At 34.9% G+C, this 20,136-nt stretch overlaps 1 protein-coding gene across 1 annotated transcript; it reads right to left on the bottom strand.

Annotated features, from left to right (window-relative positions):
- Positions 1-5,879: 5,879 nt before the first annotated feature.
- LOC139700423 (deoxyribodipyrimidine photo-lyase-like) lies at positions 5,880-15,017 on the bottom strand. The gene is made up of 9 exons (XM_071599019.1): positions 14,697-15,017; positions 14,498-14,624; positions 14,298-14,423; positions 13,642-13,844; positions 12,046-12,204; positions 8,460-8,658; positions 7,793-7,985; positions 7,308-7,549; positions 5,880-6,859 (listed from the first exon to the last, which is right to left on the bottom strand). Exons 1-9 carry the CDS (start codon positions 14,757-14,759, stop codon positions 6,693-6,695), a joined length of 1,479 nt encoding a protein of 492 aa, XP_071455120.1. The 5' UTR covers positions 14,760-15,017; the 3' UTR covers positions 5,880-6,692.
- Between the last annotated feature and the right edge of the window lie 5,119 nt (positions 15,018-20,136).

Here is a 20,136-nt window from a genome sequence, read left to right as displayed (position 1 = left end):
CATATAATTACATTTAAAAACCTGCCTATTTCTCTACTCTACTAGTATGTATTGGGTAATATTAAGGAGAAAAGAGATGTGAGTAAAATTGGGCAGACTATACTTTAAACAAGCATGAAACAGTCACAAGTCTCAAATTTTTTGCTGAAAATTATGGTAAAATTTTCACCCATTTCATGGAATCGAATAACCTACAAATATAATACAATCATGGAAAATGTGCACATGTTAGTTTGTATCTTAAAGCCAGAATTATTAGGTGTGACACCTCAATACATTTTATTATATTTATAAACCTCTCATCTATACAGTTCTGTATGTATCTGTAACGAGCATCACTGATCATTCTTCAGATACACTGCTATGTGTATGAAATTAATAGTTGCTTCGACGATTAAGTGATAACGTTTAATTTTATTTATGATATGAATTATTGAAATGTTGATTAGCTGAAATTTTGGAACTGAAGAAATGAAGCTTTGAATGGGGAACTTTAAATCTCAACTTAGGTATTGCAAGGAATTCTTGAGGGATGTATAGTAATAAATTTACTGGGTGATACAGGATCTAATGTATCACTCTCAATTCTTACAGTTTTAATTACCGTTCAAGTGGCATTACTATTACTAGAATCAGTGGTGGTCACCTAGAAGGTTACATTTTAATTTCATAATTCTGTAGGAATCATTAATTTCTTTGTTAGTTATCATCACACCTAAAATGAATTGGTAAGCATGTAGGAGGTTCAAATCTTAAATCAATGTTAAGCAAAATGAAGACATTGAGATTTGTTGGACCACAGATCTTTTTGAAATTTAAAACAGCACTGGAACAGCAGTACAAGAAAAGCAGCTATTGTTCATCATGTGGATGTATGAATTTTCTGGAGAAAATGGTTTAGTAAGAAGTGTAGTACTCCACTTTGTCATCAGGAAAACCAACATTTGGGCTCATCACTTTTTTAATTGTGATTATAAATAATAATCGAATTACTTTTGATATTGTTATTGCCATGGTCACATTCATGTTTCAGCTTAAAAGAATTTAATATCCTATTGTGGCATAGGAATTTGTACTAATAGAATCATTTTACCCAACTGTGATTAGAATTTAATTCTCCCAGTTTCCGGGAAGTAATTCAGTTACACCCACTACCCATTTTCCTTTAATGAATCTCTGAGTGGATGTGCCAACTAGAATGCCTTGCAATGACATGATCTGGTATATACTTGCAGTACATTTGCTTCTAATTAAAAAGGACACTCCTGACATTTGTAACGACCCTGAACAGTAATTAGAAGACCTAAGTGTCTATTCAAATGTTATTAAAATTCTTTCTTTGTAAAAATTGAAATAATATAGGATGTTTTCTCAAGCCCGTGTAACTCCAGTTGTGGCATTTTCCTCACTTTTATTGGTTAAGGAAATTATTTTGCTATATCATGGCCCGAATAAATTTGTACGTTTTTCCAATGTTGTTTTTTGTCATATTTACGATTGATAACATTCAACACAAATGCTAAACCTCTGGAAATTTGACTTTAACAAAATTTTATGTGTCTAACTTTCCCAAATATTTTTTATTTTTGGAATTGTAAAAGCTGGAAACAAAATATTTACATGTAATTGGAATTTATGTAAAATTCAAACAAGATTTAAGGTGGATGAAGAATGTATTGGGAGGAAGGAAGGGAATTAAAAATTGGCAAATTGTGAAAGCATGTCCTGGAAAGTATGTGTGAAGAAGGAAATAATGTATTGTAAGTAGTTAAGCCTGAGAGGACATTTATGGAAGTGGAGGACAATTTATAAAATTTTTGACTGTCCTATAACTACTTGAAGTCATTTCCACAAGGAAAAAGTTTTTTAATGAAGTTTTAGAAGAGGCAAAGTCAATATATCATTTGATGGAAGAGTGCAGGGGACAAATAACAATATTGAATCAAAAATACAATTTGATGTCTTTATTTCAACTGGGCTGGTTCCTGGATGGAGGTGAAACCGTAATATGAGGGTGAGGTTGATTTCTGCCTCACATGATTTGAACGTAATCATGATGGGAAACTTAGGCAAACTGCAGGGGAAATATCCTTGACTATTAGAAATGTTGAGGACTGGCTGTATGTTGATGAAGTTGATCTGGGTTTGCTAACACTAACAGAAGAAGAAATGGCTGTTAGTGTTTCGGCCATGGGAAATCTATCTTCAGAAACTTAATAGGAGACTGTTGAAAAATCAGCTCACCTGATCCATTCACGATGACATTCGGCTCAACTTAATGGAACTTCATGATGAATTGTGAAAAACTAAGCCTCTAAGTTCCAATGATTTTTATTTAAAACGACCAGTCTGACCTGATATTGTCCATTGTTTGAGAAAACCAGTCGTTTTTAAATAAAAATCAGTGGAACTTACTTAGGTTTATTTTTTCACAATTGGTCATCTTCATTTGTGCATAGAATCCTGCTATCTTTAATAAAATATAATGGAATTCAATGGTCATTAACCAAATTATGTTGTCTCATAAAAAAATTTCAGCTGTAATATCCTTAAATATTTCTGCAAGATGAGTTTGTATCATATGTATGTTTCTTCTGAGAATGGTACGATTTAAGCATGCCTTAGAATAGTTGACCGAGCATTGTGCCAACATTACTAAATTTTATAAAATAACACAGGTGTAAATTTCTAAACTTAAACTGAGACTTATTAAATAAAAAACTGATCACTTCACTTTCTGTAGGTATGTATGTCTGTAGATAATCAAATGTGATAATATCATTCATGAAATGGCTTGAAATTAAATTGAAGTTACTTACGAATCACAGGTGATTACTGAAGACATTCTTTGATGTATTTTATTTAAATAAGATTTTGCCAACACAACGTAAAATGTTTTTACAATTGAGTCTTCTTGTTCACCATATTGTCATATGTGATTAAATATGCACTATAATAGTGTTAAAAATACTCCCTGGGGTTACGGGTGCCAAATCCCCCCTTACTCCAGATTTTGCATGATTCAGGCAACTTCTGACCTCATATAGTCTAGATTAGCAAGGGTTGGCCGTATTTTCTCTTATTACATTTGCAACAAAAACTAACAAATTAACTACATGTAATTTTAAAAATGTTAATGCAGATTTTTGTATGTTTTTTGGCATGTGTGGCATTCGGCATTAAGAATAAGTTCATCTCTGAATAAGTTTTTTATAAATATCAATCTGGAAAAAGTTTATGTGAACAAGGTTTAATTCCTTTCTGAAAATTGTTTGTACTGAGGTGCTTATGACTGAAATCTAGGCAATAGGAAATTTTTAGGTGATGCAAATACTGATCTAATAATTGCCTTGGAATTCCTTAAAATACAATTAAAAAAATAGAATAAAAATGTTGAATCATTTTATCACCTTGAGTATGAAGTTAATTATCATCAACAGATCATTTTTAGTTTCAACGTAAGTACTTTTTGTACTAAAAGTAATGTACCATTAAAGACATTTAAAAGATGTGCATTTGATCATGTGCAAGCACTGTGATATCATCTTTATTTCGGTAGTCAGGAGTGTATAGGATCTTGTTGGTAAAGGAAAGTTTAAAATTTTATTTAGATTGAATTTGCATTTTTTTTTGGCTGATTCTCCTTTCATCTTTTCCCAAAACTAGATATGGAGTCACTATCTGTCAACAAACCAACTTATAATTGATCCATTCTGGATATCACTCACTACTACAGCACAGTGACCTTTCACAGTCATAAAGCATCACACTTAAGTTCACTATCTAAAAGAGGATATCATATTTGTGAACTCCTGTCATAATGCATTCTGTGGAAAATTGTTATGGATCAATGGCTTTTTATTTTTAGGTATAAAAATATAAATGTGCTTGAGAGACTAATCTACTAAACTTAGACAAATCTACTTTGCAATATTTCTCCTTTCTTGTATTCTTGCAACATTTGAGAAATATACCTAGTACCAAGTGATCTCCCCCAGTCTTCTCTAGGGAAAGAAATTTGAAATTATTCTGGCCATTATTCCTAATACTATCAATGCAGGTATAATGATTCTATAGGTATATGCATAGTTCAAAAAAGTTACTAGCTGGTAGTTAGCTAGTTTTCAATAACATTTTTAGTAATTCAACCTCCTCCATTTGGAATGACTTAACTCTTGTCTTTCTGACATTAAGTTATCAACTTTTTCACATACATAGTCTCCTGCTGATTAACTATTTACTTCTACAGTTTATCACTCTTCTATACTCTCATATTTTTATCTGCATCTTCCTTGTTATTAACATCAAATATTTTTAATATGGTTGAAGCCCTCACAGTTAACCTCTGTGGTTCTTCACCCATAAACATAAGCCACATTCATTGACTCAAATGTTTGTGTGATTTAGTAGGGTAGAGCTCACATAGTAATAAGCCCAATGGTGCACGACATTCACACGTCAGGGTAGGGGGGTCAGTTCCTTTTCCTGTGCCACCTATGGTTACCTTGGAAGATCTGGTACCAACAAAATCAAATGACCATCATATAGCTGAGGATGTGTAGGGGTATATCCGAGAATCAAACCAAGGCCCTCTGCTCTACATCTTGGACTGCCACTTCTCTGGCAGTAAAAAGTTCAATTTTGTTGTCTTGAATTTGGACTATTGAAGAAGTACGTACCTATCATTTCTGTTACAGGTATTACAATTCAATTTTCTGATGTTTCTTATGTGATTTTAAATACTTGACTTTTTTATGGACCTAAAGCAAAATTACTTTTACTTCCAGAAACAAAAGAATTTCAATTTTCCTAGATTATTTTCTTACACAATTTGCAATGAACAAACTCGAATAATAACAGGGATCGATTTTAGAATCAATGACTAGAAAGATTTCCAATTTCTCTCTCCAAAAATGAAAATGGAAAAGAATGTTAAGCAGTGTATTTGCCAAATGTTGACGTCTCATGGGATAAAGATGATTAGATTTTGACCATTCACTTAGAGCGTATACATTTTCAACGCTACCTACATCCTGATATTCTTTGGTTTCTAACATAAATTATTTGGGTATTGAAGCAGAATAATAGATCAAAGGGTTTCCATTCAATTAATGAAATATTAGAAGCTCAGTAGCTATTATTATTGCAGCAGTCGACAACACAACTTGTGTAAAAAAGATGAAATTGGCAATCAATGTTTGAGTATCCATTAATAATTTGCATTATGAATCTAATTAATTGTGATGGCAGGATTGAAAGGGAAGCCCAATTGAAACTTTAAATTTAATTTTCAGTGTGATGTTTGATGATGATATTTAAAATTCTGAAACACTGAAACTATAAATGGTCCAGGATGAAAGAATGGTTAAGAATGAAAAATACTGGCAGCTTATTTCAGTTCATCTCATTTACAGTATATATTTAATGTGCACCAATTCACAAAGAATGGATTATTTTGCATGTTTTTGCCTTCAAATCATACACTCTACTCTTCAGTATGTGTATTCTCAATTTCAAAATTGCTATCTAAAAGATCTGGCAGTAGAAAGCAAGGGAGTAATTAAAAAAACTTAACGAACAGAACTTCTTCAAGCTCCTTCCCCCTCAATTAGGATCTCCTATAATGGTTCCACATTGCTAGTCTTATCTAAGCCAGTCAGGCTAGTATGACACAATGTGTTTCATTAATTTGTCCAGTATTGTGCATATTATGACAAATGTAAAATTTGCTACATGTTAATGTCCAATTACAATAGCCTTAAAACATCAATTTTGCAGTGCTTGCAAGTAAATGGACATAATCCAGGCTGGATAGATCTATGAAAATTAAAGACTTCAAAGATTACAAACAAAACATTATTTATTCACAATAGTTTTAAAATTTGTATTTTATACATGCTTGTATATCATTTAACAAAAATGAGCCATTGCTATGAAAATATCATAGACAATATAGAGGGACTTGTTAGTTTATCAAAACCATATAATTAATTTAAAAAATAGTGTTTGCTAAGAACACTTGAACATTAGATGCTTTGTGGTCTTTGCTTCAGTAAATATAATTCCTCTTTGATATATTTTTGTGATGATTTGAAAAAGTTCAGTACATAAGTAACAATCATAAAAATTAATAAATACAAACAAGGGAAAAATGCTGAGCTACCCTGAGATATACTGTACTGAGTCAGTACAGTAGTGTCTTCAAAAACTTTAAAAGTTCAACTAAAAGCATTTCATTCAGGAGTCCCATTTCATTACACATATATCTAAAAAACTTGTGAACTCAAATTTTCTGCAAGAGCTCCTGGTTAAGCAAAGAAGACAGCATTTCGCATATGCAACAATGGAAATAGCAAGCCACTACATTAAAATAAGTAATGAGCGACATGGTAATCTTGGTCATTAAGAATAAAAGCAAACCCATGAGAAGGAAGAAAACTATCAATAAAGTGCCATACCGTTTTCACAACAAATGTACGCCAAAGTTCCTAAAATAATAAAGTTAGTCAATGTAAGTACATTATTTGCAGGTCGCTGAAGTCATTGAAAAATAATGAAAAGTTAAATGAAAACCTTGAAGTGCAGTAAAACCTTTTTGCAATAATGTTGAAAAGCAAGAGAGAATAACTTGAGCATAATGGGCAAGATTTTTTCCTCCAACTTTTCATGAACTGTACATTTTTTGCAATTTTTTACTTATGCCCTTCATATCTGTATTTCCTGGCTCCATATTGAGAAACAACAGAGGCCACATCAAATTTGCGTTTGCATCCTTCGTAACTCATCCATCGAATACATCCTAAAATGGGACGTTCTGGGAATCCACGGTCATGTATTCCACAAATTGACCACATTATGCCTGCAAAAAAGTGAGAAGGATATTACAGTACATTAAATAACACTCTCCAGTATTTTAGAAGAGCACTTATTAACTATATATTAAGAAACACTGGCATTTAAAATCTTAATCAAACACAAATCTGACATTTCATCTAGGAAGTTCTGCAATGTGAATTTCGATTATAATATGTGGGGTATAACTGATGTGTGCCATTTAATTTCATTTTCATGATTTAATACATAATTAACTTTAAGTAATTAATGGAAAAACTATGACTACATTAACTCATAGTCAATGGCTAATTAAACCAGCTGCATATTTTTAACATATGATTTTAGAAGGCATGTTCAATTTCGATGAAGATGACATTAATTAAAAATTGAAGTTTTTTTTCTTATTCCTGCAATATAAGCAAAATATAATGATGGTACCCAAGCATGAAGAAATAAATTTGAGTCATACTGACCAACATAACCATTTGGATCTCGACCATCTAGGCTATAGCGATCATTAAGATATATCGAAATGGATAATGCCTCTTCCGGGCTCTCTGACCATTCCAAAATTTTCTTAGCCCAGTACATTCGAAGAAAACCATGCATTTTACCCTCTCTCATCATTTGAATTTGAGATGCATTCCACAGATCATCATGGGTTTGTGCTGCCTCAAATTTAGAGAGCGAATACATATACTGCCTCCTGTCTTTTCTAGAGAACACAAAAAGGGGAAAATAATATAATAATAAAGAAAAAAAATCATTTTAGTTTAGATGAATACAATATTAAAAGCATAGCAATAGCATAAAATTGCAACTTAGGGTATCACACAGCATATTTCATTACTGGAAAGATTATTTACTGAAGCACTGCTTAAAAATAGGTAGGTTTTAGGCAAAAGGCATTAAAGTAATAGAGATATAATTTATTTAAATTTAAATATGGGACACTAACTTGTGGGAGTTCAGAGTATCCACAGCCCATTTGTCAGCTCCTTTGATATTGTCATAGTTGGGATTGTAGTAACAAAAGTTGTCAGCTAGTTCCCTGCGTATCACTGCTTGTTCAACCCAGCCATCTACACTATCTGGGCACTTTGATCGTTTTTCTTGTACTTCTAAAACACATCTCTGTATCGAAATCTGCCCTGTAAATTTATCACAGAGTATGAAATCATAATGTAGAGTTTATGCAAAATTTCCCATAACATGAACATGAGCAATATGGGATAATTTAGCTTTCTTCTTCTTATGACATTGGACATTCATTTTGAAGACAAGTTTTTACCACCTGATCCAAAGCTAATAGAACATAAATACAGGGTGCAGCAACATACATTTTCTTTTTCAATGCAAACTTGAATTGAAATAAAGGAAGTTATGCTGCAGCACCCTGTACAATATCAATTCTTTGGAAATGGTTTTATGAATGCATCAAAGTAAGCTGCAGCGAACTTCAGAGAAAATTTGAGCCAGTATGTTATACATAGATAGACATGCATAAATAATAGATATAGGTCTTTATATTGGGTGAGATTGAAACTATGGAGTTTATTCTACCACCTAACCTCTTGTCACACATTTGCAAAATTAAACTTATAAAATAGTGGGTGATATCATACCAAAATGAATCCAAGCTGATAAATTGCTTTGAGCTTCTACTGTAGGCTCATTGCGTTTAGTAGCATAGAGGTGCAGTCGACTTAAGAGAAAGGATTGTAGCATTTTAAGACCAGAACAGGTTCCCGGAGTTGCCCAGTTTACTTTCTTCACACTCTGATCAACATCCAAAGAGGCTTCAGCAGCATCCCAGTCAACAGGCTGCAACAGTGAAGGATATACATCTTCATATTATAATAAAACATTGAAAAAGTTTCTACAAATACTAAACTGTATTGTTATACTATAGTAAAACGCCTCTATATACCCCAGGTACAAAAATGAGCTACAAACAGAATTTTAAAAATCCTAGAGCAACTTGGATTAGAGAATTAAAAGGGTCACTTGACGGCCTTCATCAAACCATGGTACTGAAGCGAATTCCTTCATGTAAATATTTTAACATAACTCATGAAAAAATAATTTTTTTCTTAGGTGGTATAAACAAACAATCCATGCAAATATAATAACTATGCTAAATGACATAAAATATTGAGGCCTCTTTAGGTCCGCAAGCTTTACATGTAGAAAGAAAATATGACATGTTTGAGAATAACTTAGGTCCAGGCATATTTGATGGCTAGATAGAAAGGACAGTAAGAGAATTGAAATCAAATAAGGCTTAGGGGTTGGACAACATTCCTTTGGAACTACTTTCAAGTTAGGAAAATGTGGGAGGATGAGCTTTTATGGATGTATTCATAACATTTATTAAAGATGAGTTTAGCTGGAAGTGTTGATCAGGTCAGGGTAAGTTCCCTTCCAAAAATGGGAAAGCCAGCAATATGTGAGGACTAAAGAACAATAAGCTTGATTTTGCATGCAGCTAAAGTGATTCTCTGGATCATCCACAACAGGATGGAGAGCAGGGCAAATGATTGCTTATGAGATGATCCATAGGGGCTTAGGAAGGGGAGAGACACGTGTGACGCCATTGCAGTAATAAGATCAATAATAGAGAGGAATGTACAAGGGTAAGTCAATATATAAGTGGCAAACATCTCTTACAAACTGCTATAAGCTGTCAGAAACATTTCATTCGGAACGCTTGCAATATCCACCTTTATAAAACACTTATTTGCTACCGTCTATTTAGGACTTGACAAAGAGATGGGATAATTGTTTGAGTGTAAAAGCTCAATATACATTAAATTTAAATACATTTCAGGAATTTACTTTGATATTTGTCGTCTCTATCCAGTTTTGCGAGTAATTTATTGACTTACCCACGTAGAAAACAATCTGGATGTATTTGTTTGTTTGGTAGATTTCTACAAGGCATTTGTAAAGAGTAAAATGGGGAAAACTAATGAATGCATTGCAGAAAATAGCAGCAGATTGGAGGTATAGGGGACTTATCTGCTTCTGTACCTCACCTTAGATTGCTCAAGTGCAAGTGATGGATGGAGAGTCCAGATGGGCAGTATTAGGAGGAGTAAGAAGGCATTATGACCTGTGATGTTTAATTATTTGTGGAGGAAATGATTAAAGAGGCATGGGAAAAACTGGCGATAAGAATGGCAGTTGGTGATGCATTCATAAAATCAGTGAGGTTTACAGATGATGAAGCTTTAGTTTTCCAGCCAGCCAAGGTGTTGCAAGCATTGCTGAGTAAATTTGAAAGTATGGGATGAAAATAAAACAACATTATTTTGTTTTCTATACAGAGAAAAGCTAACTTTGATATTAAAATAGAAGTTCATAAACTAGAGTAGGTGGAATAGTTCAACTATCTCGCAAGTATTTTGGACCAAAATGGTCAAAGTGGTAGGGGACATAAGATGAAGATCTACACCAAGCTAATATGCTTTCACAAAGGCAGAGGGAAAAGATGACAGGGATGTTGAGGAACGATGTAAGGAAAATGCTCATTAAAAATTTGATATGGAACATGGTTTTGTAGTAATAGTAGTTTTGAGGGGAGGCGACCGACAGCTGAGGTCATTTGCGCCATAGGGGATGGACAGGAAAGGATGAAGGGTGAAGAGAAACCCGCCGTCGGCATTAGCCTACTCTTTACGAAAGGCGCCAAGGGGTCTGCAGTTTAACGTCCCATCCGACAGATGGCGTACTCACTCAAAAGTGCCCTCCACAAAGCACCTCAAGTAGGGATTGAGATACCTCTGAAAAATATTCAACACCTCCGGGATTTGAACCCGCGCCCTCAGGGTGGGAAGCCAGTACGTTAGCCCCCGCACCATCTCGATCCCCTATGGTTTTGTATAGCACGGAAAAATAATCATTGAAATAAGATGGTAAGAGTAGGTTGGAGGCTTTTGAAATGTGGGTGTGGAGAAGGATGGAAAAGGTGATATGGACAGAAATGAAAACAAATAAGGAAGAGCTATGCTTACTGGGGGAGGCGAAGGGATTGTTGGGAGAAAGTTAAAGGAGGCAGGAGATTTGAATACACAGCATAATGATTCACAAGGGCACGTTGAAGACTGAAATAGGGCAAAGCAATTGGTAAACAGGGAAGAGGTAGACATTGGATACGCATGATGGATGGAAAGAAAAGAAGAAGGATGTGGAATCAATGAATAACTTATTAGACTTGGTTGTCAGGTTGAATCTTGTTCCGAGAGGCATGGAAATGTGTCTTTGTATAGGCTGTGCCCACCCAAAATCTACCCTAATCGGTAGAATATCAACAATAATTTCTTGTTTCAGAAGTAACTTTGTGGAATTCTTCAAAGGCAAATATTAACTTCATCAATTTATAAGGGATATATAATATCTCTTAGTTCAGACCTTATAATAATATGACCTGAACTCTTTGACTTATGAAGAGTGATTAAGTGGAGAGAGAAATTGTTTGGTGAGTTTATATGAGTTCTGGTTGTATAAATTTTCCATAAATGTACCACACATGAAAGAATTGTAACACAAGGGACCTTACGAAAAGTGAAGAGTCAGGCGTGATGTTGTTGAATCAAGACATAATAAAAACTTTGTTGCAATTTTCCACAATTAAAACTTTATTTCGACCATGGTTTAATAAAGTTTTAATTGTGGAAGATTGCAACAAAGTTTTTATCAAGGGACCTTACACTCTTAATCATAACGACGGACTTTCCGAGGAAGATTGCCATAGAATGGAGAATAAGTAGGTAGAAGAAAATTTAAGCATGAAGAGTAGGGGGAAATTTTAAATGCTGACAGGTGTTAATCAGAGATGGACCTAACCATGATTGAAGCTGGAGGCACCTGGCAAATACAATTCCACCAAGACCTGCCTAAAGACAGGCAAATTCCAAAGAAACTGCGGGAGATGCCGCAACAGTAACTTTTAACGGAGTCATCCGCTAATGTGCATTTCAATGCAACAATTTCAGAGTGTAAAAATCATTCGCCTTGACTGGGATTCGAACCCAGATCTCAGAAAGAGGACGCCTCGGTAGCTTAAGTGGCTAAAGCACTCGACCGGATATTGAGGGATCCGAATCCCAGTCAAGGCGAATGATTTTTACACTCTGAAATTGTTGCACTGAAGACAGGCATTTAGCTGGTCATATTTATGTAATTTATGATAACAATTCTAAAACATACCTCTGGAATTACTGCAGCAGGGTAAGGATGCTGAATGACTGGAGGAAAACATGTTAGAAACTCCGGTAGATTCCGCTTTATCTTCCCCCGGATGGTATACGCTGCATATTCCAACTCATCAGAAGTAACCCACAATGGTACAATATTGTGTGCATCCACCTAAAATGAAAATAATTTTTAAAGACTCTTCCTAAGAATGAAACCTTATGCATCCTTCCTTTCTCCATTTTTTCTCATTGCATATTATGTTGATGAAAACAACCCATTTGCATCTATCCAAAATCTACTTTAAATGGTAGACAACCAATAATAACAAAAACAGCACTGATTACCACTGTTATAACTTTTTAACAAGTTTTACTCATGCATAATTTGTTGGCTCTTGTTTAGTGTTCTAGCATGTAGAAGAAATCTAACAAATAAAACATCTTGTGAGTGATATGCACCCTTCCAACTCTAGCTACTTACAGAAAAATGTCTGCATATAGAGTAATGATAAGAAGTTAAATGATATCAGTCATTGTAACAATTTCAGAGTGTAAAAATCATTCACCTTGACTGGGGTTCAAACCCAGATACCTCAATGTCCGGTCAAGCGCTTTAGCCAGTTAAGCTATCGAGGCGTCCTCTTAAATTCTGAAATTTTGGGATTCCGGTTGAGTTCTCCCAAGTACCCCAAAATTTCAGAGTTTAAGAGGACGTCTCGATAGCTTAACTGGCTAAAGCACTCGACCAGACATTGAGGTATCCATGTTCGAATCCCAGTCAAGGCAAATGATTTTTACACTCTGACATTGTTGCATTTAAATGTGCATTAGCGAATGACTCCAATAAAAGCTACTGTTGCGGCACCTCCCACAGTTTCATTTGAAGTTATCACTCATACTTGACTTACTGATTTGATGTTTTTGCAACCGCGTGATTATGGGAAATACCCAGTAATGAGATACAAGCTCCAGAAATAGCCTTTCTAAATTATTCAATAAAACTAATTAAATGGAGGTGACAAATATAAGTAAATGCGATACGCGAAAGAACAAGTATACCAACCAAAGAAAAAATACACCAAGATTTTACATTAATGAAATTGTAAGGAAGCAAAAATATCTAATTTTTGTGGTTTTTGGCAAAAAAAAGGGTATCTAAGGTAAATTATTATTTTTACAAAATAAAATCACTTTCTTGGGGGAAACAAGTCCACTGATTCAGTGGTAACATTAGGGGAGGAAAACGACAGCTGAGGTCATTTGTACCATTAGGAATGGATGGGAATGGAGGAAGGGTGGAGAGAAATTGGCATTAGGCTACTCTTAACGAAAGGCTCCAAGAGGCCCATAGCTTAACATCCCATTCAATGGACGGTGTACACACTTCAAGTGCTCTTCACCAAGCACCGCAAGTAAGGTTAGGATACCACTGAAAATGATCTGCCGCCTCCAAGATGGTGAACTGTTGTTCAATATATCCACCATAAGTCTCTTTCATCATGTACCAACAATTAAATGTACCGATATGTGAATAACATTGATACTTCAGGTCAGATTGATCGGGACAGAAGGTCCTGATTAATGATGGCTTTGGTCAAGCATAACCTACCTGCCAGAATGGCACACTGGAATTTAATTTTTCCTTAAATGACTTCACCCAATTCAAGGGGGTTCGAAGTGGGCTAAAATCAGTAACAACAGCTCCAATAGAATGGTTCTCAACAAATTCCGGCAGGACAACGTCTGCTTTCCCACGTAGAAGATGAAATTGAATATTCAAATTTCTCAGTTCAGATTCCACCTCACGAAGACCTAAAAAAATTAAACAATTTTTCAATAGTTGCACAATTATAATACATCCTGAATATAATGGGAGGTCATGCCCAGGAGTCTTATATGGGCCCAATCCATCCATTATGCTATCAGCCTACTTCTGTCAGCTAGGACAATAATCTACACTAGCAAGAGTTCTGAATAATGGGTTCCCACAAATCCTATACAACCACTAAGGCAATAAATATCCCTTTGCCTACTAGCATTTGCTAATCTATCTTAATAAATTAAACTCAATACAAAAAATGATAGAATGTTATAATAGAAATCAACGCTGCTTACCATGAAACTAAAAAAAAACATTTTATTACAAATCCCTTTTCTGATTGTGTACAAAATACATGTAAATGTGTACTAACAAAAAAACGATACAAAACGACTAGGTATACGAAGAGTGTGTAAACTATTATACACACCAGTGTACATACTCACCGCCAAGGAGAAATTTGAAGTGACGGATGGTTGCATCAAGAAATTTCGGAACGAGACAGAAACAAACATGAAGGGGAACTCTGTGTTTCAAAGCTATTCTCTGGGAGTACAACATGGCCCAGTTATCTGAAAACAATATAATTAGTCGCACAAGAGCACCAAATAAATGTGTGCCAATTACAGTAAAAAACAACTAGTACCTTGCACGCGAGCATCTCTCGACATCCAGTAAAGTACACCTTGCATACGATCGGGAATTTGTCCCGTCTCAGAAAGTAATTTTACTCTTTTGTGGTTGAAATCGAATTCTGCTGCGGAAGACGACACCTGAGAATCTTTCATATTAGTCACCCTATATTAATTTTTTCCTTTATATCAACATATATGTATAGACACTACCTTATTTCGATCCATCTCCAATTTGAAAGAAAGGTCATGAAAATGTCGCGTGGAGGGATACATTTTTTAGATTTTGAGAATCTTCCAATAGTAATTGGTATGGAGCAAGGCGTAAATGACTGAATCTTCACAACTGAGTAACTTGAAGGGAAGCAAGAATTACAACCACACAGCGGTAGATCATAGTCACTCATGCAGTGCAAGGAGAATGAGGATGATGAAATGTCATTTAAATATTATATGCACAATTTAATAAAAGGGAAATACTGAAGCAATATCAAAACTTTGCTGGTATCGTGGCCCTATCTTCATTAAATTTTTTTGGCAACTGACAATTTAAACGGTAACTATTTTGCCGTATCAAGCTTATTTCGTATCTCTTCTGTTTATGAGAGCGCATTTTGAAAATTCACTGGATAAGATTAACTTCGTCTTGTGTGGATAAGACTTTTGTGAAATTAGTGTTTCTGTGTTTATTTGAATATCATTTCCAGTTTAAATGGTAATATTGAAATATATGAATAATGGAAGTAGGTTGTGGAAGGGATTAGTAGTTAAGTACGGTAATCACTTAGTACAGTAATCAAGCAGTCAGTACGCTGAACTTCTTGTCAGTACGCTGAACTCTAAAAAGTACTTTGAAGATGACAATCAAAGTAATTTAAATTGCTCAAATATATTCTTTGCCTGACTTAATACGCCCATAATAGTTTTGAAAAAGCTTATTTGACTGCAATCAAAATGTGAAGTATGGTGGAAGATGTATCATCTCATGGACTGATGTTTGCTGCTTTGCAAGTAAGAGATTATCTATCAGCTTAAAAATAATTTTTTGTTTAAACTACAAATCTATATTTTAAACATAAAATGGTTAATAGTAATATTTAAATAAGCTCTTTTATATCATATTATGAATGTTTACCACTCCTTAGACTGGGATACATTAAAGGTACTAAAGTTTTTGTATTTATCTATTGACATTTGTGCTTCATTATTTGCCTTAAATTAAATTGAATGGGTTAAAACTCTCTGATGAACTACAAAGTAGGGGGTTTGTAGCGGGAGAGGTTATTTTACAGCGTTATTTGGGTGGATTGGGGTATGGGATTGTTGATTGTTGGGTAAAGGTTTTGCGACCAATGAAATTACTACAATAGTGGCCGGCCATTTATCGATCGACACAGACTAACCACTGCAACATTTTTAAGTATCACCTAACATGACACAATCTCAAGGCTTACACTGCAAGAATACTTTCTGCATCTCTTTATACCGTTCGTATTGCCCATTTGTTTCCTCGCATGCCTAGCATTCTCTTCAAGCCTTCGAAATTCCATTGCCAATCAAGAGCCTCTGCATGCACTCAAATTTTTTTCCGGCCACCATTTTTCCTCGTTTAGGCAAACGAACGAGGAATTACCCTAGCGCTTCCTCGTTTGTTCGCTTTTCCATTCATGTTTCCTTTCTCCGCGCCCACATTTCAAGAACGTTTCATCTATTGTAAGCCTCTTACCTCTAAGACCATTTGAAATTTTACAGGGTTAATAAGTATAAAACCTCCGAAAAGCTTATTAAATAAGATTGTTGAGGAGGGAGGGGGGAAGTAAAAGGAAAATATAAGTTGAACTGATGAAAAACATTTCCCCTTTCATTTTGAACTTTGAATCAAGGTGGGATTTTAAACTCCTTTCGGTCGGACAGTCGAATTGAGATCGCTCACAATGCCTTTGCACAGGGTCTGGGCAGCGAAGGGGACAGGAGGGAAACCAAATGAATTTGTTGGTGGTGTTCGAATATTGGATTTATTTAAAAAAAACTGATGAATACAGATGTTCAGCTTAATTAGAAAAATTAATGCTTCGCTCACACGAAGTCTTTGTTTACGAGTTCAGCTTTGTTTGCGCATGCATGTCGAAAAAATGAGACTTTTCAGAATCAATTGAAAACGTAAATTTCAGAAATATTTGTTGTAGCCGTGTTAATTTTGGAGTGACCTTTTTTGTCCCAGTTTCAAGAAAACAATTGCGGTTGGGTGCCGATCCGGATGGGAACATTGCTCTCAGGAATCAAACACCGTCCCCGGCCTCATCATTGCCTCATCATCACATACTGACTAGTCACTGAGCGTTGTGTGTCATTAATGGCGACCAGTCAAACGCCGTGATCTGGATTAACATACACAGATGTACTTTCGCCTTGACATTTAGTCGGTCATTTTAGGGAGTGCCCATTTCCTCGAAGTTCGTCTCTCGATGAGTGAAATTAATCCGAAGGCCAGGCACCTCAAATCACAGTATTTTTTTTTTTTTTTAATTCTTGGTGTCGATTTTTTTGATTCCTCATTCGAGATATGCCACCAATGGAAAATCCTCTCAGTCTTCCGTCCATTGTGATTTCCGGCAAGGTCTGAGGAGTCCCTCACTCTTCGGGTATCCGGGCTGTTGGGTAAGTGGGGCAAAGTCACTCGCGAAGACGCTTTAGCATTGGTGGCTGACGAGGGGGGGGATGTTGGCGAAGGACGTTTTCCCTCTCCACACACACACTCTCCCTCCCTCTATCTCCCCCCTCCCCCTCTTCCCGCTTCACGTCGTCGCGTGTATGCATTCCACGCGTGAAAGCAAACTTGAGTCAATTTTAATTCATTAATAATTATTGTATTAACACTTTGCTAAAAAAGATGTGCGACTTTTTCTTCTAAGAATTTTGTTGATTGACTAAAGAAAACCAAGAATATGCACGTAATTATTTTTTTCAAATTAGGGTTTTTTTTTAAGGAAAGGGTGAGATTTTCGAATTGCGATTCCGTAGGGTTGAAATACATTTGCGATTTCTAGTATTGTACTCTTATAATGAGAAGTTAGCCATTGAGGTTTCGCTTTACTGTTTTGTTAGGCTTGAAAATTCTTGTCGCACCTGTCATGTTTAGCCGGAAGTCAAACTGGGCCGAATACCACGATCGTCTGGCATGGTCATTTATAATTGATTCTTTTCTTCGTTTGTTTCGTGAGTTTTTTTTTTGCGATTGAATTTTGTGATTCATGACGGAGGAACCACCGTGAAATACTTTTTTCAAATTCATTACATTTATGCATAAAATATGCAGTAACCTAATTTTCTTGTCCAGTTATCAATTATTTAAGGAATAAACTTGGCTGCCAAATTCAACAGTCTCAGTGTAACCCTATGGCTCATGAGCATAATGCCCGTAAGCGTTTGTGCCACATTGAAGGTAATAGGAAAATACCTCACGCTTATAAGTGTGTCATCAGCTGCAAGCTATACGAGAACCAACCTTCTAAGTGGCACAGAATTGGCAACTAACTTCTATTTTCCATAGCTTCTTATTCCTAGTGTAATACGCGATGAGTGCCATGATTAATTAGAACTTTTTTTAATAAACAGAAGTCAAAAACTCGAAAACATTAATGGTGGTATGCATGCGAAGTCCTGGACATCATTGAAGGTGTTTTCTTCACAGATGGTCAAGAACAGAGAGTTGGCACGAACTGCGGCATAATAATAATGATTATGAGCGTGATTCTATGTCGAAAAACTTGACGGTCAAACGTTGCTATTTTGTTGCGTAGGGATTCTAACGTTCGCCTTTCACTCCCCGTTGATTTCATTTCCGCATTTTTTAATGCCTGAACTGTTCGAATAATTGTGATTAATAATTTTATTTAAGTCGCTATCTGTCGGGGTAATTTAATATTAACCAGTATTGAAGGTTTATTCGAAAATTGAATCACAAGAAAAATGATTGAAGGCTATCAGCAGGGGACTATAGAGTTTTCTAAATGCTAAATCCGCGTGAACAGTGTTTTAAAATTTTTCTGAATATTTTTAATATTCATATCTTCCCTATCCATGCGTTTCTTGTTAACAATACAAAGCGTTATATTTGCACATAAGAGTATATAACATGGAGGCAGTTCACGTGTTGCCATTATTGAAACGGTAGCTTAAATATATTTGGTGTAGTTATTGAATTCTAATCATGCGCTCCAAATTGTTTTTGTTTACAATTATGGACAATTTATAACGAAAGTGTATGGAAAAAACCTCATTAAAGATAAAATGTATTTCGTTCTAGATTTCATGCGTAATAACATTTTTTTTAATTGTATGATTGTATTTTTACATGCAGTGTCTCTTACAACGAATTACGATTAATGGATCTAGAGTGCTGAAATAACCTTCGATAGGGTGATAGACAGAGCTCTTACCGTTGCAAATTTTGCAATCTAGATTCCATATATTCACTAAAACAAGGAAGTTGGTCTTTCTCAGTCACTTTCCACGTTTGGTAACGGGAAATTTGTTTTACTATTCCAAGGTCATCTTACACTTGCTGCGAGATGTTTTATATTCCTGGAAAACTTAATTACTTTTTATAAAAATATTAAATTTTATCTTAATAAGTATTTTATGTAAATTAAATTTTCCAAAGTTTTCGAAAAATGAATGAACTTTGTATGAAGAAAATTTTAATAAAAATGTCCTTTTGTGTGTTCAACCGGTCACAGCTGGTATTTGGATGAATGTTTTTTTTTTAAGGTTCACAATGGTATTTCAAGTCTTGAGGGTGGAATGTGGCGGCCGAGACGGCGACAGAAAAAATACGTTACCTTGGAGAGAGGTTTGCAGCGCATCAAGGTTCACAGCTGGGAAACATTCGGAAAAATTTCGCGGTCTGATCAAGGTAATTGATTCGGGCAGCACTTTGTGGCGTACCTCCGTATTAATGATAAAAAAACACACCAAGTACATATACTTCTGATGCCCCCCTTATTTTACTTTTATAAGATGAAAAATCACTAGTGTACACGCATCCAACACCATACTAACCGCCACATTTAAAAGTGAGCCATGCTTACCATATATCACCACGTTTAGCATTAAAAAAATCAAAAAAATATTTCCTGTTCACCCGATTATATCACTTGCTATATAAAAACAATTTATTTAAAAAACATAAAAGCAATTATTGAGATTTTACGGTACTTCGCCTAATGGGATCAAATCGCAAAGAAAGCAGTTCCATTAAATTCGTCTTCGTTTATCTTGCAATAATAATTTTATGCCTTTTTTTATTTGTTCGTTCAATTTAAAATCAAATGCACGTCTCTCTTAATCTGGTCTTTTCTGATTTTTTTGTATTAATTACTATAGCAGGGAGGCTGTTCACCAAAGACGAAAGTACCATTATGAATTATGATAATTTAAGTTACTGTAAAGCAGTAGTTTTATTTCCTTATCGGAATGCAAAGAATACAACGAAAATTATTAATTTATTCTGAATATTTTTGGAATTATTTATGAAAATGATGATTGATTGTTGCCATCTCCAATCTGAAAAAAATATTTGAATTATGTATTTCAATTTCCCTTAATTTAAATTTACTTTTATTGACAACGTAAAACTTTCATGAGCCTTCTA

Source organism: Hetaerina americana, unplaced genomic scaffold (genome assembly GCF_022747635.1).
Source record: "Hetaerina americana unplaced genomic scaffold, ioHetAmer1.1.p SCAF_100, whole genome shotgun sequence".
NCBI lineage: Eukaryota > Metazoa > Arthropoda > Insecta > Odonata > Calopterygidae > Hetaerina > Hetaerina americana.
The sequence above is the reverse complement of the archived record's forward strand: the minus strand, read 5'-3'. Positions and strand labels throughout refer to the sequence as shown.